General features: G+C 27.8%; 5 protein-coding genes across 17 annotated transcripts in view; 2 read left to right on the top strand and 3 right to left on the bottom strand.

The window, feature by feature from the left end:
* The first annotated feature begins 101 nt into the window (after positions 1-101).
* Positions 102-2,255, top strand: Nf-yc (nuclear factor Y-box C). The gene is made up of 5 exons (XM_074257263.1): positions 102-360; positions 595-727; positions 1,197-1,661; positions 1,749-1,874; positions 1,952-2,255. Exons 1-5 carry the CDS (start codon positions 338-340, stop codon positions 2,123-2,125), a joined length of 921 nt encoding a protein of 306 aa, XP_074113364.1. The 5' UTR covers positions 102-337; the 3' UTR covers positions 2,126-2,255.
* Positions 2,256-2,398: 143 nt separating this feature from the next.
* Eya (eya transcriptional coactivator and phosphatase 2) lies at positions 2,399-11,642 on the top strand. Of its 9 annotated transcripts, none has more exons than XM_074257117.1 (11): positions 2,399-3,754; positions 4,225-4,350; positions 4,867-5,066; positions 5,146-5,678; positions 7,808-8,338; positions 9,227-9,342; positions 9,541-9,706; positions 9,777-10,093; positions 10,292-10,402; positions 10,463-10,728; positions 10,996-11,642. In XM_074257117.1, coding segments are annotated over exons 5-11 (1,614 nt in total). In that variant the 5' UTR covers positions 2,399-3,754; positions 4,225-4,350; positions 4,867-5,066; positions 5,146-5,678; positions 7,808-8,336; the 3' UTR covers positions 11,632-11,642. The 9 variants fall into 9 exon arrangements, with proteins under 9 accessions (XP_074113218.1, XP_074113210.1, XP_074113259.1 ...); XM_074257109.1 differs by having other exon boundaries at positions 2,399-3,738; XM_074257158.1 differs by having other exon boundaries at positions 2,399-3,738; positions 10,292-10,372.
* A 1,062-nt stretch (positions 11,643-12,704) lies between these two features.
* Positions 12,705-16,923, bottom strand: 26-29-p (C1 family peptidase 26-29-p). 2 transcript variants are annotated; one of them, XM_074254744.1, is made up of 9 exons: positions 16,817-16,923; positions 15,961-16,005; positions 15,561-15,773; positions 15,320-15,492; positions 15,099-15,203; positions 14,810-14,966; positions 14,302-14,494; positions 13,591-14,234; positions 12,705-13,215 (listed from the first exon to the last, which is right to left on the bottom strand). In XM_074254744.1, the coding sequence occupies exons 2-9, from the start codon at positions 15,995-15,997 to the stop codon at positions 13,028-13,030; spliced, it is 1,710 nt and encodes a 569-aa protein (XP_074110845.1). In that variant the 5' UTR covers positions 15,998-16,005; positions 16,817-16,923; the 3' UTR covers positions 12,705-13,027. The 2 variants fall into 2 exon arrangements, with proteins under 2 accessions (XP_074110845.1, XP_074110851.1); XM_074254750.1 differs by lacking the exon at positions 16,817-16,923 and adding an exon at positions 16,555-16,689.
* Positions 16,924-17,557: 634 nt separating this feature from the next.
* Positions 17,558-21,335, bottom strand: Incenp (Inner centromere protein). Its single transcript, XM_074254402.1, has 4 exons — positions 21,004-21,335; positions 20,302-20,757; positions 18,261-20,157; positions 17,558-18,177 (listed from the first exon to the last, which is right to left on the bottom strand). Exons 2-4 carry the CDS (start codon positions 20,746-20,748, stop codon positions 17,984-17,986), a joined length of 2,538 nt encoding a protein of 845 aa, XP_074110503.1. The 5' UTR covers positions 20,749-20,757; positions 21,004-21,335; the 3' UTR covers positions 17,558-17,983.
* Positions 21,336-22,484: 1,149 nt separating this feature from the next.
* LOC141537276 (uncharacterized) overlaps positions 22,485-27,285 on the bottom strand; it is a 78,913-nt gene continuing 74,112 nt past the window's right edge. For all 4 annotated transcript variants that reach the window (XM_074258184.1, XM_074258167.1, XM_074258175.1 and 1 more), the window contains exon 6: positions 22,485-26,402. In XM_074258184.1, the coding sequence (XP_074114285.1) occupies positions 26,332-26,402 (71 nt within the window). In that variant the 3' untranslated portion in view covers positions 22,485-26,331. The remainder of the gene's footprint in view (positions 26,403-27,285) is intronic.

Below are 27,285 nucleotides of genomic sequence, written 5' to 3' on the forward strand. Positions count from 1 at the left end.
CGATAGAATAATTGATTTTGTTATTGCAAAAACCCATAAATATTACTGGATAATTTATTTTAGTTTTTTAGTGATTTATTTTAATAATTTCAGTAACTGGGACATAAAAATTACTCTGAGTTTTTATTTACGTCAAGTTTAATTTACGCACGTGATTGTGAAACAGATCTTAAAGGTTTATACTGTAATCTGATTGAGTGTGATTGAGAGACGGCGATTGGAGAAATTTCCGGCGCAAATATTTGGCCCAAGCTTATTCATTTATCAATTTTATTTTTAATGATCCATAATAATATTTTGATTTTAATATTTTTTGTTGACGAGTAAATAAACCAAGATGTCCTTATTCTTTGTCAATGCGTAAGTTCGACACTTGTCTTGCTTACTTTTAGGTTATATTGTCAGTGGATTTGTTATTTATTATTGTTTTGTTACATATGTGATTTAACAAAGTATTTTATTTTTTTTTTTTTTTAATTTTTAATTGTTGACAATTTCTTTTAATATTATTGTTGCTTTAAAATAAAAAAATATTTTTCTTAAACATTAATTAAATATTAATTAATTTTTTTTTTTTTTTTTTTTTTTAAATAGAAATCAAGACAGCGAAGTAGAAGGAGACTCTAATGGAGACTTACAAATATCATCTCCAGGAAGCTCAGAAGCACAGCAAGCATTGACGACATTTTGGCCAAAAGTTGCTGAAGAAATTAAAAAAATTACTAGTGTAAGATTATTTATTCTGTCTACTTTTTGTAATTAATTTATTAAAAAAATTTTTAAAATTAACAGCTGACTGCTAACTTCAGTATTATATTTTTTTTAATTAAAATTAATTTAGAAGATATTTAATAATTTTTTTAATAAATAAATTACAGCAAAAAAATGATACTAAAGTTAGCCGACGTTTTTAATTTTTTGATATTTTTTTAATAATTAAATAACAACAAAAAAATATTTTTTAAAAATTGCACTTATAGTTTTTTAAGTTTTTTTACAAGTGAAATTTATTTATTATTATTTTTTTTTTTTTTTCAATAAAAAAAAATTCTAAAAATTTTTAAATGTCGACTAACTTAATTTTCATGACAAAAAAACTGACATGCAGAAAATTTAATAAATTTAAAATACAATTTTTTTTAAATAATTTTTTTTTAATGAAAAAAATAATTATTTATGTTTTAAAATAATTACAGAATGACCTGAAGACACAATCATTGCCGTTGGCAAGGATAAAAAAAATAATGAAGCTAGACGGTGACGTGAAAATGATAAGTGCTGAAGCTCCAATGTTATTTTCAAAAGCCGCTGAAATATTTATCCACGAATTAACCCTGAGAGCGTGGATCCACACGGAGGACAATAAAAGACGTACATTGCAGAGGAATGACATTGCAATGGCCATCACCAAGTACGATCAGTTTGACTTTCTGATCGACATTGTACCCAGAGATGAGTTGAAGCAAAGCAAAGCACAGTCGGATAATGTCGTACGCACTTCGATGAGTTCTGATCAAGTTCATTATTATTTTCAATTGGCTCAACAGCAGTCTAATAATCAGACCGTCCAGAATAATGGAGCGCAGTCGATACAAATCGTACAACCGCCTGCTGGACAGATACAAACTATTAATATGCCCATTAGTAATTCTGTTGAACAAGTAAGTATGAAAAAAAAATAATAAAGTAAAAATTTTTTTTTAAATAATATTAAAAATTTTTTTTACTTTAAAAAATAATAATTACAGGCTCCTCAACAATCGAATCAACAAGTGATACAACTTCAACAAGCCCAATCACCATCCTCTCAAAGTGGAGGAATTCAAATAGTACAACAAATTGTTACTCCTAATGGTGACATTCAACAAATACCTGTAAGTTATAAAAAAAATTAAATTTTATTCTTTTTATTAAATATGAATTATTAAAAAATAAGTTATTTATTTATTAGATTCAATTAACGCCCCAGCAACTTCAAATGATAAGAATGCAAGTACAAGGTGGCAGTAATCAGCCGATAATAATCCAAGCAGCACCCATTCAAGCTCAGCCTCAAATAATTCAAGTAGCCGGGAGTGGTCAAGCGCCGGTATACCTGCAAACCAACGGCACTGATAATGAATAACCGCACCTAAAAAAACAACCCAACAATATCTTAACTATAAATAAAATAAAATAAAAGTATAATAAAAAGTAAAGATTAAGACATAATTTTAAGATTGTACGGTAAGAAAATAAAAAATTTTTTAAATTAACCGACAAGTTGTCCCCAAGTTCTCAGAAGAGTGCCCAAAGTATTCAATAATGAACATATATGAAGACTTTCACATACACGGACATCATTCATGCGAAATCAAGTGAATTGATGTGAGATGACGTGAAGAATAAAGATAAGCACCGGGCTCAAGATGTAATCTGATTCGTCCATCGCTATCCTCGGAGCTGCTTCATATGCTTGATCGAACAAGGCCCTGAAACTGGTGCGATGCAACGTGTATTATGTTTCACGATGCTGCGGTCGCGTTTGCTGGTCCTGTCCGACCTCTGAACTAGCTTCTTTGGCCACCGTTCAAACCACCAGCTCATTTTATTATTATAACAAGTATCCTACATTTATTAGATAGATTATAATTAATATTTTTTATTTTTTGTTTTAGATTTAATTATCTTCCCAGTAATATAATTCTCTGTTATATAATTACATGCACGGTCAAGTGTGCAATTAATTATTATTTATATTATGATAGAAGATGGTATTCATAGAAGAAATATATTCGCTTCAATTATAAGATTAAGGGATGATTTTAGTTGCCAAGGAAATTTGCCATCTTTTGGTTCCAGGATTCTTGATCTTTCGACAAAATATCATCGATAAAATATCCCCAAAATAAATATCCCCGGACAAAATATTTTAAATAATTAAACACAATCACAATAAATTTTTTGGAGCAATTACGTATAATTTTTTACTATGAAGCTTAAGTGTGGTGTTTAATTATTTAAAAAATTTTGGGGATATTTTGGCGTAGGATCAAGACGCCTGATACCCATCTCATACCACAAATTGGGTGGGGTGTGTGCATAGTATATAAACCAAGCAGGCAGCTACTTGCTATATCCATTCTGCGAGCCGGAGTCGAAAAAAAATTTATAATAAAGTTTTTTTTTTTTTTTTTTTTTTTTTTTCAGGATTTATTGAAGATTAAGATATAAAAAAAAAAAAATGATCAAATTTTTAAGTCTGCTGCAAGTTTTCTTGATGCATTATAAAAATTTTAGGAGTAAAATTATGCAGCAACATCCAGCTGAAAAATTCTGCATTTACACCCAATATCTTCGGGATTACATCCACATTTCTCTTACTTTTATTATTATTTTATCTTTTTAGTATTTTTTCTCGAACCACCCCACTAAAGTCTACGCCACTGGCGAGGTACTCGGATTTCACGACATGTTTACAAAGATCCTAGAGATAAGTTGAGAATGGCCGCTCCAGCCCCATGCCTTCTCCATGGTGTAAGGTGACAGCTGCCTAAGTCTGTGTGTACCACATACATCCATATGTAGATGTGGATGAGAGCGAGTATTTGTAGTGATATATATACACATAATAAGGATAAAATACACCTATTTAATGTGCTGAATACACACGCACGCCTTTCTCTCCAGGAACACCGAGATGTCGTGTGTGTTAGATGAATGTCCGAGGGGATGAATTATTATGTATTAAGTACGAGTGTGAGTCAATTTAGGGGTACACACCTTTTCAATTTTTATTTGCTGCAGTAATCTATAATAATAATTATGGAGCTCTGCATTTTTTATAAAATTTTTTTTTTGCAGGATAAATTATTTATAATTATGCAATTTTTTTACGGAAAGTTATTTTTAAAAAATTTTAATAATTTTTTTTATTGAAAAAATGATTTTTAAAAAATTTAAATAAAAATTCTTTGAATTTTATTATCATATAAATCAATAGTAATTATTATTAACAATAAAAGTAAAACATAGTTAAATTTAAAAGCTATTAAATAAAAGTTTGTCGAGACTAAAATGTCCAGCTCGCAGCCGATTAACGTTTTGTTTGATTTGTTTATGGACTAAAAGGTTGTTTGTATTTGTAGAGTTTCAGCTCTTTAGTGCTTTAGCCTTTTTTTTTTTCTTTTTTATATACTTATGTTTATTTTTTTACATTACTAAAGTGGTCTCATTTCTTTTTAGTTTAATTTACTTGAGTGGAATAGCCCAAGTTTGATGTACCGTGAAGAAAACGATGCCTGGACCGATCTGTGGATTAGCCCTGCTTAAACTAGACTTAGATGTCCTTCTGGATCTGGACTCTTAACTGTACTAGTTTTTTATTCTACAAAGTATTTTTAAAAAAAATTTTTTTTTTTTTTAGTTTTTAAAAGAAATAGTTCCTTAAATTAATTAAACTGTGTTTTGATATCAAATTATACTTAAAATTTTTATCTTTATTTATTTTAACTGAAGACTAAACACTGATAATTTTGTATGATGTGAAAAATTGATCAGTTTTCAATTTTACTCCGTAAAAAATTTGTTTAAAAATTGATTTTTAAAAAATTGCATTTTTTAATTTTTAATTCAATGTTTTAAATTTTATTATTAAATAATAATTAATCATTGATATTAACAATTAATATTAATAAAAATAAATTTTTTGTTTTAGAATTTTTATGAAAAATTAAAAAAAAAATTTTTTTTCAGAATTTCCATAAAAAATTGAAAAAAAAATTTTTTTTAGAATTTTTTATATATATAAAAAAAAAAAAAAAAATATTTAAAAAATAAAATTTTAAGTAACAAAGCTAATTATACTATTAATAAAATATTTTTCAGATCCATCAGCAAAATATTTACGCCTGTCACTAAAAAATAAAAGTATGTAATAAAAATAAAAGCACATCAGAGTGACATAAGGGTAGTCAGTGGTTTTATTCAGCCAAATGAATGCTGACAACCGGTGACAATTACTTGAATAAGGGGTTAATCCCTTTATTTTTGTTCAGTCCCTACAACAGCATTGAAGGCTCTAATGTGTACGTATTATTTTATACATACAGCTCTATACATCCCCTTTTATCTTATTTTTTTACTCCAGTCCATCTCTATTCACAGAACTCCCACTCGTACTCACATTTGCTCCGTTCCAGCATCTCTGCTCTGCTCTTATTCACTCCAACATATTATTTTTCATTATATTATACCAACATATATAGATTTAATGTGGCTACATAACACACCAGAAAGAAGAGGAGAGACACAGTAGGGAAGGGAAGCCCACGTGATCAACGGGCGGGGGTGGAAAGCGACATTTCGCATGCCCAGAACTCCACAGGCTGCAGCATCACAACGAGCCGGCTCGATCTACTCCTCGGATGTTATTTTATCCTTTGTATTTATTTGGATTTTATTTCACCGTTAAATAATTTGTAAATAATCGCTGTTTTATTGCTTGTCACTCACAAATATTTTATTCCCAGTGAATTAATATTTTTTTCACCTTTAAAAATTATTTTTTATGTAATAAATATTTTTATTTACAAACGTGATATTTGGCCAAGGGATGATAACGTGTGACAAAAGTTTTGTTGTTAAAAATGTTTTATGAATTGTGGAAAATAAGAGGGAAGTGATTTTCTTAAAAAGAGGTGAGAAATTTTATTTTTAATTATTTTAGGTAATAAATAAAAAATCTTTAGATTTTTGGAATTTGATTATAAAGTTCCGATTAAATCTTTTCCATTTGTCACTTCACTTCCATTCGGGTTAATATGCCGATATATTAACTAAGTTTATGATGAAAAGATAATCTTTTGAATTTTAAAGGTGAATCACTAAAAAAAAAAAAATCAGCATAAAAATTCAAGATCAAGATAGCTTCAAAATTGCCTAATATTTTATTCATAAATTAACTTAAATATTATTTTTTAACAATATTACTGTTGAAATTTTTTTTAATGTTTTTTTTTTCTCCGTTTTTATGACCCACGAGTTTTCACATCTGGCTCTCAAAACGGAAAAAATTTTTTTTTTTTATTATCAAACTTAAAAAAAAAAAAAAAAAAAAAAAAAATAATAATAATATTTTCGACCATAAAAAACCCATAAAAATTTTTTTTTAATTTATGAATAAATATTTACTTGAAGTATAAAAACAAAAAGTGAACTTTTGATTTATTATAAGTGAGTATTACAAATATCCATTTACCAATTAGCTTTTATGAGTAATAATTATTATAATATTGTTTTTAATAAAATAATAATTAGTATAATTGGTTAATGTACTTGTTATAAAACAATAATATATAATAAATAATAAACAACTAATTTCATTGTTCGCACAGGCGCGTCTCTGGGACATTCGATGTCAAACACAACTACAAACTTCTGAATCGATACGATACTATTACAATAACATTTATAACTATTAATTATTCTCTATTCATTGTCTGTCACTACGTCATGATAATTTTCCAGTTCTAATTATCAAATTTCGACAGATTTCACAAAGAAGAATATAATAATTGGATAATTGTATTAATTAACGTTCAATTTGTTCAAATTTCTTTGTAAAAATAGAACGCATAGAATTAGCGAAGATATGTTTGACAAATAGGATATTTTATGCAAAATAGTCCATCCGCTCTACCTTTTTATTAGGCGTATATCTAATTTGGCTCGTTAAACAATCATGTATTTTAATTGGAATTGAAGCGAGACCGGGTCAAAGCTTAAAAGTTTTATTTATCAAGACTTTTTTATTTCTTATTTATATTTACCTTGCTCTAATTAATTTGTATGAAATTTTATTTTTTATTAGATTTAATTAGAATTATTTTTAAGGTCATTTAATCTAAAATTTTATTCCACTAATTTTTTTCTATTAATACTGAGAAGAAATGAAGAAATTTCCAAGTTTTAAACTCCTTTAATTTTTTAGATGTATTATATTATTAATTATCAATTACTAATTACCAATTTCTGGGGGTAGAATAAAACCTGGAATTTTTAATGCTCACATTCTCCGTCACTTACGTGATCGCTCGTATTGCAAGCGAAGCAACTTGCTCGCGATAACACGTTGCTTGTTTAGAGAGACATAATAACGACAGTAATGATGACTCATATTACCTCTTATTACCCATTCTTTATGTTATATAATTTATGTATCATTAATATTTACTTGGGAGCTTTGATTATGGTGGAAAAATTATTTTATATTTAATATTTTTTATTTAAAAGCGTTCCATTGAAGAATTTATCAGAATTATAATTCTGAATGTCAAATTTTTTATAAAAAGAAACTAAAAAATTTTTTTTAAATTTAATATTAATTATAAAAATGTCTTTTATTTTTTTTTTTTATTTATTTATTTATTTATTTATTTATTTTTTTATATTAAAAATGATGAAAATTAATTTAGAAGATATTTAATCTTCTAGAAATTTATTTCTTCAATTTCAATAAAATTAATAATTATGATTAAATTTTTTTTTCATAAATTTATTAATATTTTATGCAACTAAAACCTTAAAAATTAATGAAAATTAAGTAAGCCGACTTATAAAAATTTTTAGGATTTTTATTTTGTTAAAAAGAAATTTTTATTTGAAAAAAATTGTAAGTGCAATTTAAAAAAATATTTTCAATTCTAATTTAATTAATTAAAAAAACAATTAAAAAACTGAATTTAAAAAAATCTAGTGTTGCAATTAAAATAAAAAAAAAAGATATTTATTTAAATTTGAAATTGAAAACTCGTATATTTCCATACAGATAACTTTACACAAACACGTAATATCAAAAAAACATATTGCGGTGATGGTGATATTCGAGCCGGTGTTTCCATCAATTCCACGTTCAAAGTTGCACTCTATTCCCACAATAAAGTCCAATCGAATAGAACGGATAGACATGGAATAGGATTCTTACGCAAGTCATCAAGAGTATCAATATCATTACACTTAGCCGAAGTACACTCTAGAAGTCTAGAGCTGAGCGTAACCTAGAGTATCCTGGAACTTTCAGGCGAGCTAAGTGCAAGATGGCTTTTATGTTTCTTCTCCATTGTTTTTATTTTTACTTACCAACTTTAATTTCATTCTGAAGGGCGGAGCGCAGTATCAGACGCGTTATGGACAGTAACTCCGCTTGCTAACATAAACCATCAAGAATAGCATAGCGTGAGTTTAGTTGGCAAAGGGCGTCCCATTGAATTTCCAGTTACCGCCCCGAGAGTCCTGGTGCCGCCTACCCGTCTCCGAGATCATCATATCCTTTTGCAATTGGCCATACAATCAAGGATATGTATGATTATATCAATATCATAATTATAGATCTCTACTTTTTGGCTCCCATTTATGCTCCCAAATAATGGCGTCAATTTTTTAATTCTTCTGCGCTTAACTCTGAAAGAAGAAGAAGAAGAAGAGAAGAGAAGATCATAAAAATATAAATAATAAGACTTATTATTATTTTATTATTTCTTCATGACACTAATAATTTTAATTTTTTAATTTAATTTAATAATTTAAATTGCACTTAAAGTTTTTCTAATTTTTTTTTAATAAGAAAAATCTTAAAAATCGTCTAATTTTATTTTTATTATTTCTTCTTACGTAAAAATATATTTATTAATTAAATCGAATAAAATAAAGGTAAAATAATTAAAACTAAAGTTTAACTCTGAAAGAAGAAAAATAGTAAAATTTTTATTATTATTCTGTCATTTGTTCACTAAAAATTTTTTTAATAAAAAAAATCGTCAGATGCTTGCTAATTTTAATTTCACTATTTCTTTTTACGTGAAGTATACTTACTTATTAATTAAATAAAATAAAATGAAGGTAAAAGCTAAAACTAAAGTTTAAGCTTCTACTTGAATATTGTACACGTTCCTAAGGACTGAGGATCCGGTTTTCAGTTACTCAAATTACCTTTACTTCTTGGTACGTTGTTGTTTAATATTATATGTTTCATTCTAGTACATTTTATTCTTACACTAGTCTTCGCAGTTTGCAATCTGGAATAAGACAGCTAGTGCAGATTATTTAGAACTCGAGAGGATTTTGAAATAGAATATTATTTTTTTAAGTGTTTTCTATCCAGAAGATATTATATGTCTTCTCATATATGTGGACATGTAAATATTTTTTTTTTATTATTAAATAATATATGTGTATGATTATTTTACAGGTTGGATATGTTAACCGAGGACAATGACCCAACTAAACCGGCAGGGGTTTTAGACAATACTGGAAATGTTTCGTCCTCGACGGAAAGTACGCTTCAACACCCTCGTGTTAATAATGGTTTTTATATTTATTTACACTTAATATTTTAATTATTTAATTATTTTAATGTTGAAAAAAATTTTAAGCTCTAATTTAATGCATGACAAAAAAATTTTAAATGTCGGCTAACTTAATTATCTTTAAATATTATTTTTTATAAAAAAATTTTATTGAATGTTTTAAAATAATATTTAATACAATTTTTTTTTTTTATAGAAACTGAAGTAAAAAATGAAGTACAAGACTGTCCAGAAAATGAAAATGTACCGGGCAGTGAATTGTACGTTGATGAAAATATAGACGATAAAGAACAGGAGTATCCTGATTCTATGGAAAAGTCTGACTACAGTACTCTTTATGGAGCTAATCAGTATTACAACAGGTAATTTAATTTTTAATTTAATTATAGTGAATGATAATTACTTACTAAAGTTTAAAATTTATTTTTACAGTTTATATAATTCTCCTTCATATGGATCAGTAACAAAAAATTCACCGGGCCTTCAAAGCTCGTATTTAAGTTCATACACAACTCCAAGCCCGATGGCCCAGTACGGCTCGTATCCTGGATACAACAGCAGTAGTTCAACATTTTCTCCAGTGGGTCAAAATATTTCTTCAGCCTCCCAGAAATTAGACTACAGCGCGTACAGTAGCACCTGTCTCTATGGAAATGATCGGATGCCGCTTCAATATTCCGGGTACTATCCGATGCCGGGGTATCATTCGACATCCTCGTCATTTAATATCGGAAATCTTAATTTTACAGGTAATAATAATAATGATAAATTATTGAGCAATTTAATATTAAATTAATTTGTTAAAAATTTTATTTTTTTGCTGAAGAAATATATATTTTTCTTACAGTAATTTTCTTGTTAAAAAAAATTATCTAAATTTGGGAAAATAAAAATTAATAAATTAAATATAAAAAATTATTAATAAATTAATTTAATTTGTCAAAAAGATTCAAACAAAGCGAGTAGTCTCACCCTGGATTCATCTGGCCACGACGCCAATGATTTAACGACCCGCGACACTATAGAAGGTAAAAATAAGAAAAAGATGGATAGAACAAGTAAGTTTAGCATAGTGGGACGAGAGACTGATCCGACGAAGGGATGAAAATTTATTTCAGGCGCATCAGCGAAGCCCTGCAAGCGCGGAAGACGTCAAAGCGGAAGCGGAAACAGTATTGGATCCGCTGATACTACTGAAGGTGGCACGGATCGGATATTCATCTGGGACCTTGATGAAACCATAGTTGTGTTCCATTCTTTGCTTACTGGACAGTTTGCGACCAAGCATGGCAAGGACCCGGCGTTGTTGGCTCAGCTGGCGTACAGGATGGAAGAAATGATATTCAATTTGGCAGACACACATTTCTTCTTCAATGACGTTGAGGTTTTTTTTTATTTTTACTCATTTAGCTTTTATAAACACTAGATATTAAAGTTAGCAGTCACTTGAAATTCTTAACAAATAAATTAGTTCCAAAAAATTTAATTTAAAGAATTGAATTTTCAATTTTATTAAATTTCTAAAAGTCAATTTTTATTTTTCATAATTTATATGTAAAAAAAATTTTTAAAACAATAAAATATCTGCTAAATAAATTTTAATTTTTTAAATGTATCTAAAAATAAATATTAAAATTAAAATAATTTTTAGGATTGCGATCAAGTGCACATTGATGACGTTTCATCAGATGACAATGGTCAAGATTTATCCTCGTACAACTTCGCAGCGGATGGGTTCCAATGTACGTCTGCAAACAATGGAATTTGTTTGGCCTCCGGAGTCCGTGGTGGTGTAGACTGGATGCGAAAGCTGGCCTTTCGTTACAGAAAAATAAAGGAAACCTACAGCAATTGCAGGAACAACGTAGGCGGTTTACTGGGAGCTAAACGGGAGTCCTGGCTGCAATTGAGATCGGAAATTGAGCTACTCACTGACAACTGGCTCACATCTGCTGTCAAGTGTCTCAGTCTCATCAGCAAGCGCAGTCACTGTGTTAACATACTTGTAACCACCACACAACTCGTTCCTGCGCTGTCCAAAGTGCTTCTGTTTGGTCTAGGAGGGCTTTTTCCTATTGAGAATATTTATTCAGCGACTAAAATTGGTAAAGAGAGTTGCTTCGGACGAGTTGTAGCTAAATTTGGAAGGAGATGCACCTATGTAGTCATTGGCGATGGCTCTGATGAAGAAACTGCTGCTCGAGCGCACAATTTTCCCTTTTGGAGGATAAATAGTCACTCGGATACTCAAGCGCTCTACAATGCCCTTGAAATGGGCTTTCTTTAATTTTTTTTTTTTATAAAAATATTTAAAGCGAAGATATATCTTCGCTACATCTCAACTTTTCGTCATTCCTAATTAGTTATTATTATTAAGACCAAGATTTTTGCCTTTTAAAAATTAATGGTTTAAAATTTTGATATTGCGGCAAAAATATTGGTCCTAAAAAAAAAAATTACAAGACATTTTTTTTATAAAATTTAATTTTTAAAAACTTGTTTAAGAAAAATTTTTATACCACCAATATTTTCGCCGTAATATCAAAAATTTTAAATTAATTATTATTTTAAAATTAAGGCAAAAATCCTGCTTATGGTTATTATTATTATTATTATTATTATTATTATTAATAATTATCATAAAACTTAATTATATTATTTTAAGTAGATAAATTAATAAAGTCGATCGTTTTATGTGACTAAATTAAAAAAAAACATGGCCAATAATTAAATTTATTTAATGATCGATTTAAATTCAGGGTCCACGAGTGATTAAATAAAAGAAGCTATAGAGTAAATTTAAAAAAATATTTAAAGGATTAATTAATTTATCTGTAAAATTAATTCTATTGTATTTTAAGAAAAATATTACTGTCAATTGAGATATTAACGAGCTTCTATATGTATAAAGATTATAAATTTTATTAATATTAATATTATGATGGTGAAAAATTATTTTAAATGTACTTAAAGGTGGACGAAAGTATGATAAAAGTGCAACGAATTTTTTTTAATGCTATTAAATCTTTAAATATTATTAGTTTTTTTATATACCTGATTATTAGCATATCAAACTTAATATTTAATGAAGGTATCTTATAAATTTTAAAGTTTAATTTTTAAAAATCTATGTACTAAAATTATTTAAAAATTTTTTTAAATGCGACTATTTGTCATAATTTTTTTTTTTTATTTAAAATAAAATTCAACGATTATTTTTAACTATACAAAAAAAAATAGTTGGTAATAATAATAATAATAAAAAATATATATAAACGCATATGGTACAAGAATAAAAACTAATTACGACAAAAAAAAAAAAAAAAAAAAAAAAAAAAAAATAAATAAATCAAAAATAAATTTAAAACATTAAAAAAATTTATTTCTCAAATTTAATATTATAATTTGATAAAGTTAAATTGAATTATTTTAATATCTTATAAACAGGATGTATAGTTTATAATAATAGTAATGATACAATATAATCTAAACATAACTGTTCTAATAAAAAAATAATGATCTTACTTTAATGAGTGTGTTAAGGTCAGCAGCTCCTTATTATTGTTATATAATCTATTATATATAAACGATTAACTTTTATTTTTAATAATTTTCATATTTTTTTTTTTTTTTTTTAATTTAAATTCGTAAGTAGAATCACAGATTATTCCGGTGCTTCTTTTTTACGCGGCTATGACATAAGTTGGTGCTGTTAAAACGCCACAATTGTTATCTTTTTGAGCCATTAGAATGTAACCATCATTACCCCAGTAATTAGACCATGAATTTTTAACGAGCCAGTAATCTTCGCCGTTCATTGATCCCCAGCCAACTGCTAGAACAGCGTGATCTAAGCCGTCTACTGAATTTTCTGTAAAAAAAATAATCATGGGTATTATTAAAAGAATAAGAAAAATTTTGTATCATTGCAAGATACATAATTAAGAAATGATCTTGTATCTTGTGAATTATTGACATTTTTAAAGATTTAAGTTCATCCCGGTGTTATACTTATCAAGACCTTTCATTTGAGTACCCATATCAATTTTTCATATATTTTATATATTTATATATATTATATATATGTATATATGAAAAATATATAAAAAATGCATGTGGGTATTCAAATGAAAGCTCTCGACGAGTGTAACATCGGGATAAGCTTATTTTTTTAAAAATGTCAATATTTAAGAAAGTACAGTGCAAGGTTGCTGGCTTATGTTAAAAAAAAATTATTTTAACTTACTGCAATGAGCGTCATAAAAAACTCCATTAGAATAGAAAGAGAAAGCTTTTTGTGAAGCATCAATGGCAATAGACACTGGACCATTTTTATAAAGAGCGATCTTCAACGCTTTAGGATCCCCAGAAGTAACATTGACAAAACCTGCCATCTTAGCAGTCAATGTAACATTATTAATATGACAGTAGCCGTCTTGGCCAATGTAGCCGCCGTACTCATCTTCAGTAGGGAGTCCACCGTGCTTCATGATCCACTCGTATGATCGGAAGTCTTCACCGCCGTCACAGCCATTGTTACCGTAGCCCCAAGAGCAATCTATCAGCGCTTGTTGAGACAATCTTACCAGATTTTTGTACTTCATAAAGTAAGCACCCTCGACTGCGCCTGTTGTACCAAAACTCCAGCAAGATCCGCAAACTGATTGATCTTTCACGGGTGTCACGGCGCCGTAGAGTCTCCAGTCGTGATTTTCTGGGAGCGCAGCAGACTCTTTTTCTACGTCATATGGGAAAGGTAGTCCACCGTTGTAAGAAATTGGAGTGAATCGCTTTCCTCGTAAATATTTCAACTCGATGTCGTTGCGATCAGCCAAGTGATTCACTGCCAATTGGAAGCCTTGATTCTTTCGGTTTATTGAGTGGATGTATCTGATTATATTAAATTATAATTATGTAATTTTTTTTATATTAAAATTATTATTACAATTTATTTTACCTCAAATTTTGACGGAATATTTCCTTTCGGTTACCATGCTCTCTTATACCGTCGTACTGTTTGTTGTGTTTTCTTTTAAAAATTTCAAACTCGGTGTCTACGTGACGGTGATCAATAGAAATAAATTCACGCATAGGATTGAATGTATACAGATGTCTATCACCTGGACCTGGGAAACTAGTGCATGACATGTCTGAAAAAATAATTTTTTTAATTTTAAAAATAAAATTAATTAATAAAAAAAATTTTCTATCTAAAAATAAAAATATTAAATTTTACGGATAATTTTTAATTCCTTCGAAGTGAAAATTGTTTTTTAAAAGAATAAAAAATAAAAAACAATCGTAGTTGATAAATATAAATTGCTAAAAATAAATTATCACTGCGCATTAAAGTTGCGTAATCTTGTCGATAATTTTAGTGTGAATTTTATACAACGTGTCTATTGTTAAAAATAATTTTTTTTTTTTAATTAGATTATTGATATTTTAATAAAAATTTAACTTACTGCTGGCAACGTGGAAAACATTTGCGTCTGGAGTTTCATATGAATACCAATCATAATCTAAATAATAATGATCATAATGAGATCCTAAAAGTGAATTAAATCCTTTCATCTCGTATCTTACTGGGATAGCTTGTTTTACTCCATTATCAATCGATTTCTAATTACAAAAAAATTTATTTATTAATTTTTTGACATTTTTATTGAGTCTTAGTTTGACGTTAAAATTGTTAATTAAAAAAATAAAAAAATTAATTGTCAATAGAAAAAATTTCCGAATAAAACTAATTACCTTGTATCTAATCCAAAGAGTATATTTATTAGTTTTTTCACCAAATTTCTCTACAAGGCGCCATTTTTCACAAGGAACTCCATCAATTACTTCTTCCCCGATGCACTAAAAACATAAATTAATTTTATCAAGGCCATCAAAAAATATTTACAGCAATATTACAGAATTTCCAACTACTAAAAAAATTATCAAAGAACTCTTGATAAAATTTGAACAGGTACCTGCATGCCACTCGTATCTGGAAGAATTGTCTGCGGCTGGATAGTCATTTGATCGTCTCCGTAAATTTTGAAACATGACTCTTTATTCAATTCTTGTTCAGTAGTTATCGGAGCTATTTTGATACTCGATCCGTGACTTCCATCACCGCTAAGCTGGAATGTTTTCACCATTCCTAAAAACAAATTAAAATTTTTTATTTCCAAGTCAGTAAAAAAATTTAATAATAAATTTAATTATTACCTCCGTAATAGTCTATACGACTTGATCCTAGCTTGCCGTCATACCAGGCGTAAAACGGCTCCTTTATTTCAGCATAGGGAATATATAAAGTTCCTTTGGTTACATATTGATTACTAAATGCTGGAGATGTTAGATATTTTGTTTTAAGTGGAGATTTCAAGTGCTTCGTGGAGAATTTTGGGTTTTTTATGAAAGCATTTACACACGAGATTCCTAAAAAGTGTAAAAAAATTTTACATGTAAAAGGAATTATTTAAAAAAATTCAAATTGTAATTTTTTAGAGTTTCTAATGACAGATTTCTTTAAATAAATTTTTTTTGCTATAATTTATTAAAAAAAAAAAAATAAAAATTTGTCAGCTGTTAATTTAAGTATAATTTATAAATTGTAAAAACTTACCAATAAATAGGATAACAAATATCCTTAAATAATTCATTTTGTTTCCTGAAAAAAAAAAAAAAAAATAAATAAATAAAAATTATCATTATTCTACTTTAAGTACAATTATTAATAACTAAGTGCGATAAGAGGTGATAGCACATTGACCTGTTCAATAGTTGTCTATTGTAACGCTTGCGTTTAGTATGATAATTATTCCCAATTAATGTATGAGTTCAATGATCCATAAAAATGGGTTGATTTTTTGACAGTTTAATTATTGTAAACAAATTTATTTACATAAATTACAAGATAAATATTCTTCACTTTTCTTTGTCATTTTATTTGGAATTTAAACTTTAGTAACAATGACAATGACAATAACAACAACAATAAGACACTGAAGTTAACTGGCAGAATTTTTTAAATAATTTTACAGCAGTTATATTAATATAAAATAAATTTTAATAAAAAAATTATTAATGGAAATTTTTGAAGTATTTTTTTAATTTTAATTGATTTGTAAAAATAATAAAAAATTGACAGTTGTCAGCTTACTTCAGTTTACTGACAATAATTGATAAAAAATTAACAATAATTAAAATTTTTACTTACGATAAAACACTTGTAAAATTAATAATAATTAAAAATAAAACATTTATTTATTTATTTTTATTAAATATCAACTTTAAATATTTTTTTAAGACGCTCTCAGTGGACGCAAACGTCCTTTTGTGGTTAAGAATGAAATGGCGTTTTAACGGCAAGTTTGTTATATAAATATATATATATATAAGGAGTAATAAGTAAAATAAAAATAAAAAAATATGTGAATAATAAAAAGAAAATAAAGTGCAACGATTGTATTTATACTCACACGTCGAAGATGATAACAAAAGCGTGATTAACAAAATGATTCACAAAATAGCAATTCACGCCTCCTTTTATATTGCGCGTCTACGCTGGTAAAAAAATCTCCAACATTTACTGAGCATCTTTGATACTCCACATAGTTAAAGTAGAAAATTACTGTGTGTTTTATGTTTAGTCAAAATATATTAAATTTATTTTTAACTATAAAATTGTCAATTAAAAAATTATTACAATTTTTTAATAAAAAATAGATTCAATAATTATTTTATTTTTTAAACAAGTCACTAATTTGACTAGACTTGTTTATAACTGATAAGTTTGACGTTAAAAATAATATTTTTTTTAATCACTTTGACAAATGTTTAATATGTGTTATTAAATATTTATATTTATATACTTGATTGTTAAATAAATTCAAATATTTATTTAACATCAGAATTACCTTTTGATAAATTATAAATTATATTATTTTAAAAAAACATTTTAATTACAAGAAAATGATAAAATAATTCTACGGAAAATTATAAAATATTTTAATGACAATAAAGTTAATGAAAATTAATTTAGCTGACATTTAAAAATTAAAAAAATTTTTTTTTTATTGAAAAAATATTTTTAAAAAAATAAAAGAAAAAATTTCACCTATAAAAAATTTTTTTGTTCTAATTTAATTATTAAAAAAAAATTAAAAACGTCAGCTAATTTTAAATGAATAAAATCACAAGAATATAATTAAAAAAAGTCATTTATTACAGCGTATAAAAAAAAATCATAATTAATTTCTCTTTAACCTTAAATCATTAATCATAAGAATACTTTTTTAAAATAATATTATTTTGCTAATTATATCTTAAAAATTAATTCAATGTTAAGTTCAATCTATTTTAAAAAAAGTCCATGCACTTTGATTAATTAAATTTTTCGATAATCTGGCTTCATATACAGGTCAATTTAGAATACATTAAAGTAGTTTACTTATCTAAAAAAAAAACCTTTAATCAGTTCTATCCGTTCCCCATCTAATCGGAATGTTCCTGATAAAATAATTACCAGAACAAAATAAAACTTATACAAAAAAAAAATTTTGTTCGTTCTATAATTCTTTTTCCTATGCAAATAAATAATAATAAACAATATATATTTAAAGCAACGAATAAAACTAATGATACAACTATTCATCTTCCATCATGGAAAATCGAGGCGGCGATTTCCAAACAGCACTCGAGGTCCTCTTCATACGATCCTTCTTAACTCCCACAAAAAGCTCTGACAAATCTGGCGTGCATTTTTTAGCTCCAAAGAATTTCAAAACATTATTTATCGGAATGAACTGTTGCAGTTCCAATTGAACATTACGAACTCCGGCTGTAAAAAATGTTAATTAATAAATAGCTATAAAAAAAAAAAAAAAAAAAAAAGGCCATTCAGCAGCCGAAATGGACACTTACCTTGCGCCCAGTATGGTATAGGATGTTTAGGATTAGACTCGTTGTCCGATTCATCATCATCTGGATCACTGTCAATTTTATAAGACGTGGGGGCCTGATTTTTCTCCATCTGCATAGCTTTAACTTTAGCCTGATACTGCTGCTTCAATTTAGCATTTTCAGCAGCAACAGCTTGCTGAGCTCTGAGCTCGGCCTTCTTGCGCCGTTCATTCTCCTCTTCTCGTCGCCTCTGTTCAGCGAGTTTCCTTTCAGTTTCTTCAATCTCCTGCATCCTTTGCAAACGCAACTGCTCTTCTTGCCGCTTTTTTTCTTCTTTTTCCTGCGCGCGTTGGAGCTGAGCAAGCCGTTTCTTTTCCGCTTCTTCGCGCAATTTTTCCTGCATAATCAAAGCCTGTTTCGCTTTCATTTCTTTTTCCTTCTCCAGCCTGAGTCGCTTTTCCTGCTCCAATTTTTCCTGAGCCTCCCGCGCCTTTTTATTCTTCAACTCTTTCTCCTCCCGCTTGCGTCTTTTCTCTTCAGTTTGCTGTCTCAGCGCCTCTTCTTTCTTCATCCTAGCATCTTCGTCTCGTTGCTTTTTGTCAACCAAGCTGTCGATGGAGCTTGATTTACTCAGCGGTTTCGAGTGACTCATCGAATCGACTGACGACGCGTGACTCATGTGACTTGTTTTAGAAGTAGTCGCTGCTCTGGTAGAAGCTGGTAAGACGTGAGCATTGACCGGAGTATGAGCTAACCGATTCACCGACATTGGCATGTGCAATCTCGCTTTGCTAACTGGAGTCGTTCTCAATTGTTGCTTTTGCGCCAGCTTGTCAGACTTAGCAACTGGCAGTCGCGACTTTTGAGCAGAATTTAGCAGCGCGTTCTCCTTTTCATTGTCATCATCGCGCTTCTGCTTAGCGATGGCAATTTTTTTGGCTTTAGCCAATGACTTGCGAGCAAGAGCAGCTTTTGGGTTCGGAGTTTTGGCAGCTTCACTGGCTGCAGTGTCAGCAGCGTTCGCCATAGCTCGTGTTTTAGTTCTCGTAACTCTTCCAGTTGTTGGTTCTTTGGTAGGACTCCGCGCTACTTGTTCAAAAGCCTCCACTTTATTCTTTACAGACTGCTTAACATAAGGACTGAACAGTGCGTTCTGTTTGTACCTCAAATCCTTTGTTTTAGGGTTTGTCTTAACAGGAGTAGCTAACACTTCATCATCGGAGTCTTCGGTTTCACTTACTACAGCAGCTTTCATTTTTCTGAATTTTTTAGTCGCTGACTTGGATGAATTGACAGCTTTTACGCGTTCTGGCGAAGACTCATCGTCAGTAATAAGCTCATCAATCTCTGAATGAACGATATTAGATTTTAACGACGAAGTTTTCTTACGCAATTCATTTTTTGATAGCCGTACTGTTGGTCCTATTTCACCGGAAGTTGATGGCAGTGAATTTTTACTCAAAGTAACCGTTTGATTCATTTTATCCAACACCACTGTTACGTTCATCATTTTTCTGTCGATGGTCATGGTGCTATTGGGATTCATCGTCGAATTCATTGGCAGCATTTTGCTACTAATAGCATCTTCATACATTGAGGCTTCTGTGATAAGAGTGTTGTCTTGTTCGCCGACACTTTTATCAGCTGCCGGCTCTGGTATTATAGGTGTTGGCATTTTTGTGGATCGAGTTTCGTGCGGAGGACTCATCATTACAATATCATTTTCATTTTTGTTATTATCCTCTTCGTTCGGCTCCATTATTGAAGATATTCGCTCGACTTTGATCACTACTTTATCCATTATTTTGGATTTCGTTTTCTCGAGTTTTGATTGCTTCGATGGTCTCTTGAACTCTTCTTCGTCAGATCCACTAACAGACTGTTTCACTCGCTTGCCCCGGGTCGCTCGAGGTTTATTCTAATAAAACATAAATTTATAATTATAAAATTATTAATTAAAATATTTATTTCATATTTATATAAAACTACTCGGCTGCCTAATTTCAAAAATTTTTTAATTTTTTACCAGATAAATAAATAAATAAATAAAAGTAATATTTACCACTACTACTAATTCCATGGCGTCTTCATCGTGAGACGGTCTGCGTAGTTTGGCATTGAGCGTTATCGATTGCTGTTTCTTGATTTTTTCATTAGCCTTGACGGAAGCACCGCGTCGCGACCTAGGAACAATTACTTCTTCTTCTTCTTCTTCTTCCTCCTTGTCTGGTTCCTCGTCATTGATCTTCGCTGGTGTCTCGTCGGTGTCATTTTCTTCGGGCAAAACTTCTTCGTTCTCCGGAATCGTGTTGTAGCGTTTGCGCTTCGGTGTCTTGGGAAGGAGTCCCTGTCTCTTGTTACCGATTTGAGTGCCCAAATCTCGAATAAAGTTTACATGATCTTTGCGTAATTGTTCTATTGTTGCCAAGCTAGCTAACAATGTTTGATGGAAACCGTTCAAGTCATTTAAAATCAGGTTTAATCCTGCTTCCTTCGCGGAACGATCCATCTCGAACTTCTGAAAAATTAAATTAATTTTTATTTTTATATATTTAAAAATAAAAATATTTATCACTATTTCACTGATGGGTAATAAATAAATTATTTAATTATTATAATAATTTTTTTTAAGAATAAAATAATTTCCCGGCATGTGTTATTTTTAGTGTCACTGTAAATAAAACATATCAACCATTTTGAATTGCCGGGAAACAGCAGAATCAAAAAATTTGAAATAAATAAAATTATTAATTAATAAACTCACCCAATAATTTTTTAATCGTTGTTTGCTCCAAAAGCCACCATCAACTGATAATTATTGAGCTAATGATAGTTGTATCCGGTAAATAAATGTAGATCTTAATCTAAAATTCGTTACATTAACCTCTTGACGAGTTAAGTAACTGACGGGAACAAAAAGAGTTAGTAATAACAAAAACAAAATAAACTTTTTTTTTTAACATGAAACTTTAACAAAAAATAACACTGGTTTGTAATGAAATTAATGAAATTATAATTTTAATCAAAATAATAAAATAAAAAGACGCGCTAAATTAACTAAAACCAAACAACACCGGACCAGCCAGTATAGACCAGTGCTGCAGTAACACTATAGACCAAAGAGTGCAAGAAGGGGAAGGCTCTCATAACAGGCAATGTAAAGCTTATGTGATTTTTAGCATAGAATCTTTTTTTATTTTAATTTAAGAAAATATTAAAATCAATAACAAAAAAAAAAAAATTAAAACTATAATAATAATAAAAGTAAAGTATATTTAATTAATAAAAATACTTACCGGTTATAATACTGCGCATTTAGTTAATTAACGTTTATTTTGAATCATCATGACAGTTATTCAGTTATTGGATACAACTATCAGATGGCGTTTGAGTAAAAATCTTGTCAAATGCATTTTATCTTCTGACCGGTGGTGGCGCTTCGAGCGCTTAGTTGAACCTCGCTGCCAGTAGAGGCGTGACCGAGGATTGCCGCCAAAATCTACGCGACCTTCCCCTCCTCTTGACAGTTAAGTTTAAAAATTTTTAGTTTTTCTCTCAGCTGTCAGAAACACTGAATTTAGTTATAAATCTTTTTTTAACAGATAAATTACAGCTAAAATTGACAGGTAGAAATTTTAATTAATAAAAAATGCAATTTGTTAATAAATTAATTTTTTTTGCTCATTGTGTCATTAATTTTTTTGTAATAATTTTATTAATAAAATAAATTCTAAAAAAGTTTAGATGTCGGCTGAATTAATTTTCATATTTATCTTGATTTTATATTCAATTAACATTTATGAATAATATAAATATTCATTGATATATATATATATATATATATATATATATATATATATATATATATATATATATATATCAATTATATATATATATATATATATATATATATATATATATATATATATATATATATATATATATATATATATATATATATATATATATATATATATATATATAATTGGCTTATCTTAATGTTAATTAAATAATAATTATCAGTGATTAAAGCTAACAGGAGTTGAAAATTAACTTGGCAGATATTTAATAATTTTAAGAATTTTTTTTTACAAATAATTTATGACAAAAAAAAATTGACATTTAAAAATTAAAAATGCAATTCTTTAAAAATAATTTTAGAATTTGATTAAAATTAAAAAATACTCAAGCGACTGCTAACTTAGTAGTGATTAACAACAGTGTGAAGAAATAAAAAAAAAGAGGTGAGATTTTTCAATATATTTTATTTGTATGGACAATTTCGGAGCATAGTGCACAATATATCTTATTAATATATAATAATAATCATAATCATAATAATAATAATAATAATAATAATAATAATAATAATAATAATAATAATAATAATAATAATAATAATAATAATAATAATAATAATAATAATAATAATAATAATAATAATAATAATAATAATAATAATAATAATAATAATAAAATGTCTGGGAAGGGAGTCAGAGTACATAGTCTGGATCTGAACACAATATCTTACAATATAACGACGACTGTCTGTATTCTGTATTTGCTTCTGTACGTTATTGTTATTGTTATTAATTTCTCTCCATTAATTCTTATATATTTGTTCGAGTAATTATATAAAGCACATTAACTATGTTTTCATTCTAAAAAAAGAAACAAAGGAGATAAATTAGCGAAGTCAATAATATTATTATCATTATAATATATTTTTCAGTCAGTTACGATTTGAATAATTGGTATTTATTTAATTACAATCCCCAGGTTAAGTTACCGCAATTATTTAAATAATTATATATAAATGGAATATTCGTTATTTTTATTTTAACTTTATACTTTTCTAATTACATTTCAATTTATTACAAGGGATACGCCGTTATTATTATTATTTATTATTTATTAATTACCTCTATTAACGTTCGTAGGTACAATAAGGCTCGATGCGGGTGTAACCGAATAAAAATAGCTAAATGTCATCCAATCACTCGATTATCAACTCAGTAGCTCGTTACTTATTACTTTTATTAACAATCTATTATTTATTAAAAGCAAATACATTGTACAGCCTATACAATTTCCGGAATAATTTTAAAATCCTTTTTTTTTCTTTTTTTTTTTTTTTTTTTTTTTTTTTTTTTTTTTTTGGTAAAACTCGGAGATTAGGGCAGGGTCCAGGTACTTAGGCTATCTGTATATTTTCCATAAAAAGCTTACTTATTTTTTTTTTAATTATTCCGTTTTAAATAAAACGTTAATTTATAATATTAATAAAAGCAAATTTAAGTTGTTAATATTTTAAAATGTTTGTTTTTTTAATTTTATTTTTATAAAAATCACAGCACAGCACCAGCAATATTTTGTTAAAAGCCTACCCTTAATTCTCCGGTTGACCTCATTAAAACTGAGGCGTTTTACTCGATATTAAAGTTTCTGATAATTATGCAATTAATTTTTGATTTGGCATTTGCGACACTATGCAGTCCAATAAAAAACTCTGCGCATCCTGGTACAGGATACACAAAGCGTTCATACACTTGTCATTTCGCAATGGCAATTATAGTAAAATAAAATTATAATAAAATAATACAGTATAATAATCATATAATTATAATATTATTATAATAATAATTATCCTAGTATTATGTATTCACCTAAATTTAGTTATATATATATTTTTTATTAATAATACATTGATTTTTTTGTTATTTTTATTCAATTTTTTGTCACTACTTAATTCTTTGCCTCTCTGGTCTTATTTTATTTTATTTTTAAAACCTACTATCGCATCACTAGCTAGTTATATTTTCATGTTTTTTTTTTTTTTTTTTTTTTTCTTCATTATTTAGTAAACAAATAGCGTTCTACTTTTCGATTTACATTTTTATACTTAATAATAACGCATCTTAATTATTTAGAATCATTATTTCTTCCTTAAGAAGTATCCACGCATACGCTCTATTTTATATTTTTTTTTTTTTTTTATATTTATAGTTCTTACTCGCTAGTCACGTTAATATTACAGTGTATTTATATTTATATTTATATATATCTTCATATTTATGTATAATAAATTTTCTAGAGATAAATTTATCCATTAAAAATTAACGCAGTTACTAAAAAAAAAAAAAAATAAAACGTATGCCAGTTATTATCTTTACAGTTAAATACATATCGGACAGTGAATTATGGTTATATTATAATCTATAATCACAATCACAATTACTCTTAATCATTCATACCCATTTACATACATAAAAAATTCATACATTACATACGTTATTAAATTATCATACAATTTAAAAAGATATTCCATCAATTTATTTAATAATTATTAATTATTAATTATCAATACGCTTAATATTAAATATTTGTGTAACTCACGTAAAAAAGTGTCTGATCGTGAGCATTTCAGTCTACCAAGACTTGAAAAAAAAGCAAGTCGTTAATCACCATTGAGACTTTGTTCTTTACTCTTTACTTTTTTTTTTTTTTTATTTTAAAATAATTGCAGATCACTTCATCAACGTATAGCTTTTTCCCCGTTTTTAATTCTCACAAAAAATTAAAAAGGATTTTTTAATAATTGTTAATTATTTTTTATTTTTTGTTTTAAGTTACGTGAAGTGTCTGCGAGATATTATACAGAGTAATACGTCTCTTATTACAGTAATAATTTGCACAGGTGAATAATACATACTACGGGTAGTACCATTTATTACATGATCCCTAAAATTATTATTATTATTATTATTATTATTATTATTATTATTATTATTATTATTATTATTATTATTAATTATTCATACAAATATGTATAAGTATTTAATTTTTTTTCTTAAACTAATTTTAATTACAATATTTACAATTGAGGAGCAATATTGTCTCCAGGCGAGGTTGCCGGAACCCAGACCTTTCTAAAATAATTATTTACCATTATTATTACATTGAACGTTCTCTATTCTCTTTATTTATTAAAAGTCAACTATAAAAACTTAGATTTTTAAATGATCGTTAATCACAGTCGATTAATGACGCTAAATTAGAAAAATAAAATAGTAATTGATAAAAGAGATAAAAGTGTTGCTAAAAAAATATCAATTAATAAAAAAATCTAAGTTACACAAATATTTATTACTTATAATTTATTATTAATTATTAATTAAATTACGAGTCGATAAAAACAGGGTGCTTTAGAATTTAGCATGGTCCCCCTCTAAATTGGACTTTGAAAAGTAAATGCCAGAGCCAAAAGCCTTTTTTTTTTATTTTATATATTCATTAATTATTCATTATTTATAATTATAATTGTTGCTAATTAATCCTCGGGTTAAGTAATACCGCCAGCTTATGCCGAGCTGCATATCGAGATCTTTATCAGCCGGTTTGTTCTTCTCATGGAAGCAACCGTTTATTTTCTTTTTTATTATCCGTATAATATTAGTATTTTAATGAAAAAAATATATATATTTATTTATACATATATATTTGTTTAATGGCTAACTAATAATCGTCCCACATACGTATACCTTTGGAGTTGTCCCGGACTAGGATGATAATTACGCGTTTTTTTTTTTTTTTTTTTTTTTTTTTTTTATTTACAATTTTATTTTTTTACTGCATTCCTTTTTTAATTTTTTATCAATTTATAATTTTTAATTAAAAATTTTATAGTGAAATAAATATCTGAATTATTTAAAAAAAATTTTTAATATTAAAAAAATTGTCTTGCAAAAGTAAATGTCTTAAAAAAGTAAATTATAAATTCTAAAATTTGAAAAATAAAAATAAGGATGCAGTGTGTGCATTGATGGTGAGTTGATACAATAATTGTCAGCGATAGTGAAAATAATAACAATGAAAATAATGATAATGATGATTACTGCTGGGATCGGTAGTTATGCCTCGGCAATATCAGGATGATCCATTGGGTTTAAAGTCCGTCGAACGCAGTACAGTCCTATGGTTGTCTGCCGGGGTTCCCGTGCGAGTGTCCACTACCAGCGGCGGTTGCGGTGGAGTGCGTGTGGTGGGTTTGTGCGGAGTTTCCGGCGGCGGGGCCGGGACCGGGGGCCGCGGGTCACTTGGGCGGGAAGGGCGAGATCACCGAAGCGGCTACTGCGGCAGCCTGCTGACTCGCCAGCACGGCCGCTGCAACATACATACAATTTATATTTACATATATGTTATATATATATAACATCTCACGTTAGTATTATATAGCATTAATGGCTCTTTGTTTTGACCTCGTGCACGACTGCGATCCGACATGCTTTGCCAGTCTCGTTAATCAACACCGAATAACAATTACTATTGCAATTTATGCTATCCTCGCTATAATTATAATTATCATCTATTTTATAATTCCCGTGTAAAATAATTTATTATTTCTTTTTTTTTTTTTTATTTTACATTTTTATTAAAAAAAATAAATTGTAAGAAATTTAATTAAATATTTTTATTAAAAAAATTTTTGATTGTAATTTTAAGGAATAATTTTTTTTTACACAAATTATTAGAAAATAATTAGTAATAATTTATTTAAAAAATTGTAGAAAATTTAATTAAAAAAAAATTTTTTAGTTTCAAGAAATAATTTTATTTTACAAGAATTATTAATTATTAATTAAATTGAAAGATCGTCAGTCGGCAAGAGGTTTTTGTTAAAAAAAAAAAAAAAAAATAAATAAATTAATGATATAAAATAAATAAACTACCAGCGATCCCGCCCGACTCCAGCTCTCAAACAAAAAAAAAAAAAAAAAAAAAAAAAAATAATAAATAAAATACGAAAACGCGGTCGGTTGGCCATGACAAGGGTTGAGACACTTGAGGTAATGGTAAGGATAATTATCTGGCAATTATTCATTTCAGAGGAAGATAGAGGAATCTTATACAGACGATTAAAAGGGATTCTGTGGGAATCCTGGCAGTGAAAGGCTTTTAAAATAATAATAAAATTATTTTCTAGTTAAATTTTGTATCAGATTTTTGGAAAACGTCTAAGCTCCCGCTAAACACATATATAATTATA

This window comes from Cotesia typhae, unplaced genomic scaffold, assembly GCF_013202065.1.
Source record: "Cotesia typhae breed Kobodo isofemale line unplaced genomic scaffold, CoteBio_Ctyphae contig_123, whole genome shotgun sequence".
In the NCBI taxonomy this organism is placed as follows: domain Eukaryota; kingdom Metazoa; phylum Arthropoda; class Insecta; order Hymenoptera; family Braconidae; genus Cotesia; species Cotesia typhae.

Excerpts from the sequence above, each read along its gene's own strand:
- Nf-yc (XM_074257263.1), top strand. The coding sequence starts at position 338 with ATGTCCTTATTCTTTGTCAATGC. Across the intron at positions 361-594 it reads TCCTTATTCTTTGTCAATGC|AAATCAAGACAGCGAAGTAG; the intron begins GTAAGTTCGACA and ends TTTTTTAAATAG. Across the intron at positions 1,875-1,951 it reads GTGACATTCAACAAATACCT|ATTCAATTAACGCCCCAGCA; the intron begins GTAAGTTATAAA and ends TTTATTTATTAG.
- Eya (XM_074257117.1), top strand. Across the intron at positions 9,707-9,776 it reads GCTAATCAGTATTACAACAG|TTTATATAATTCTCCTTCAT; the intron begins GTAATTTAATTT and ends TTATTTTTACAG. Across the intron at positions 10,094-10,291 it reads CGGAAATCTTAATTTTACAG|ATTCAAACAAAGCGAGTAGT; the intron begins GTAATAATAATA and ends TTTGTCAAAAAG.
- 26-29-p (XM_074254744.1), bottom strand. The coding sequence starts at position 15,997 with ATGAATTATTTAAGGATATTTGTTATCCTATTTATTG. Across the intron at positions 15,493-15,560 it reads TCGTATAGACTATTACGGAG|GAATGGTGAAAACATTCCAG; the intron begins GTAATAATTAAA and ends ATTTGTTTTTAG. Across the intron at positions 13,216-13,590 it reads TTTTTATGACGCTCATTGCA|AAAATTCAGTAGACGGCTTA; the intron begins GTAAGTTAAAAT and ends TTTTTTTTACAG.
- Incenp (XM_074254402.1), bottom strand. The coding sequence starts at position 20,748 with ATGGATCGTTCCGCGAAGGAAGCAGGATTAAACCTGATTTTAAATGAC. Across the intron at positions 20,158-20,301 it reads CCATGGAATTAGTAGTAGTG|AATAAACCTCGAGCGACCCG; the intron begins GTAAATATTACT and ends ATGTTTTATTAG. Across the intron at positions 18,178-18,260 it reads TATACCATACTGGGCGCAAG|CCGGAGTTCGTAATGTTCAA; the intron begins GTAAGTGTCCAT and ends CATTTTTTACAG.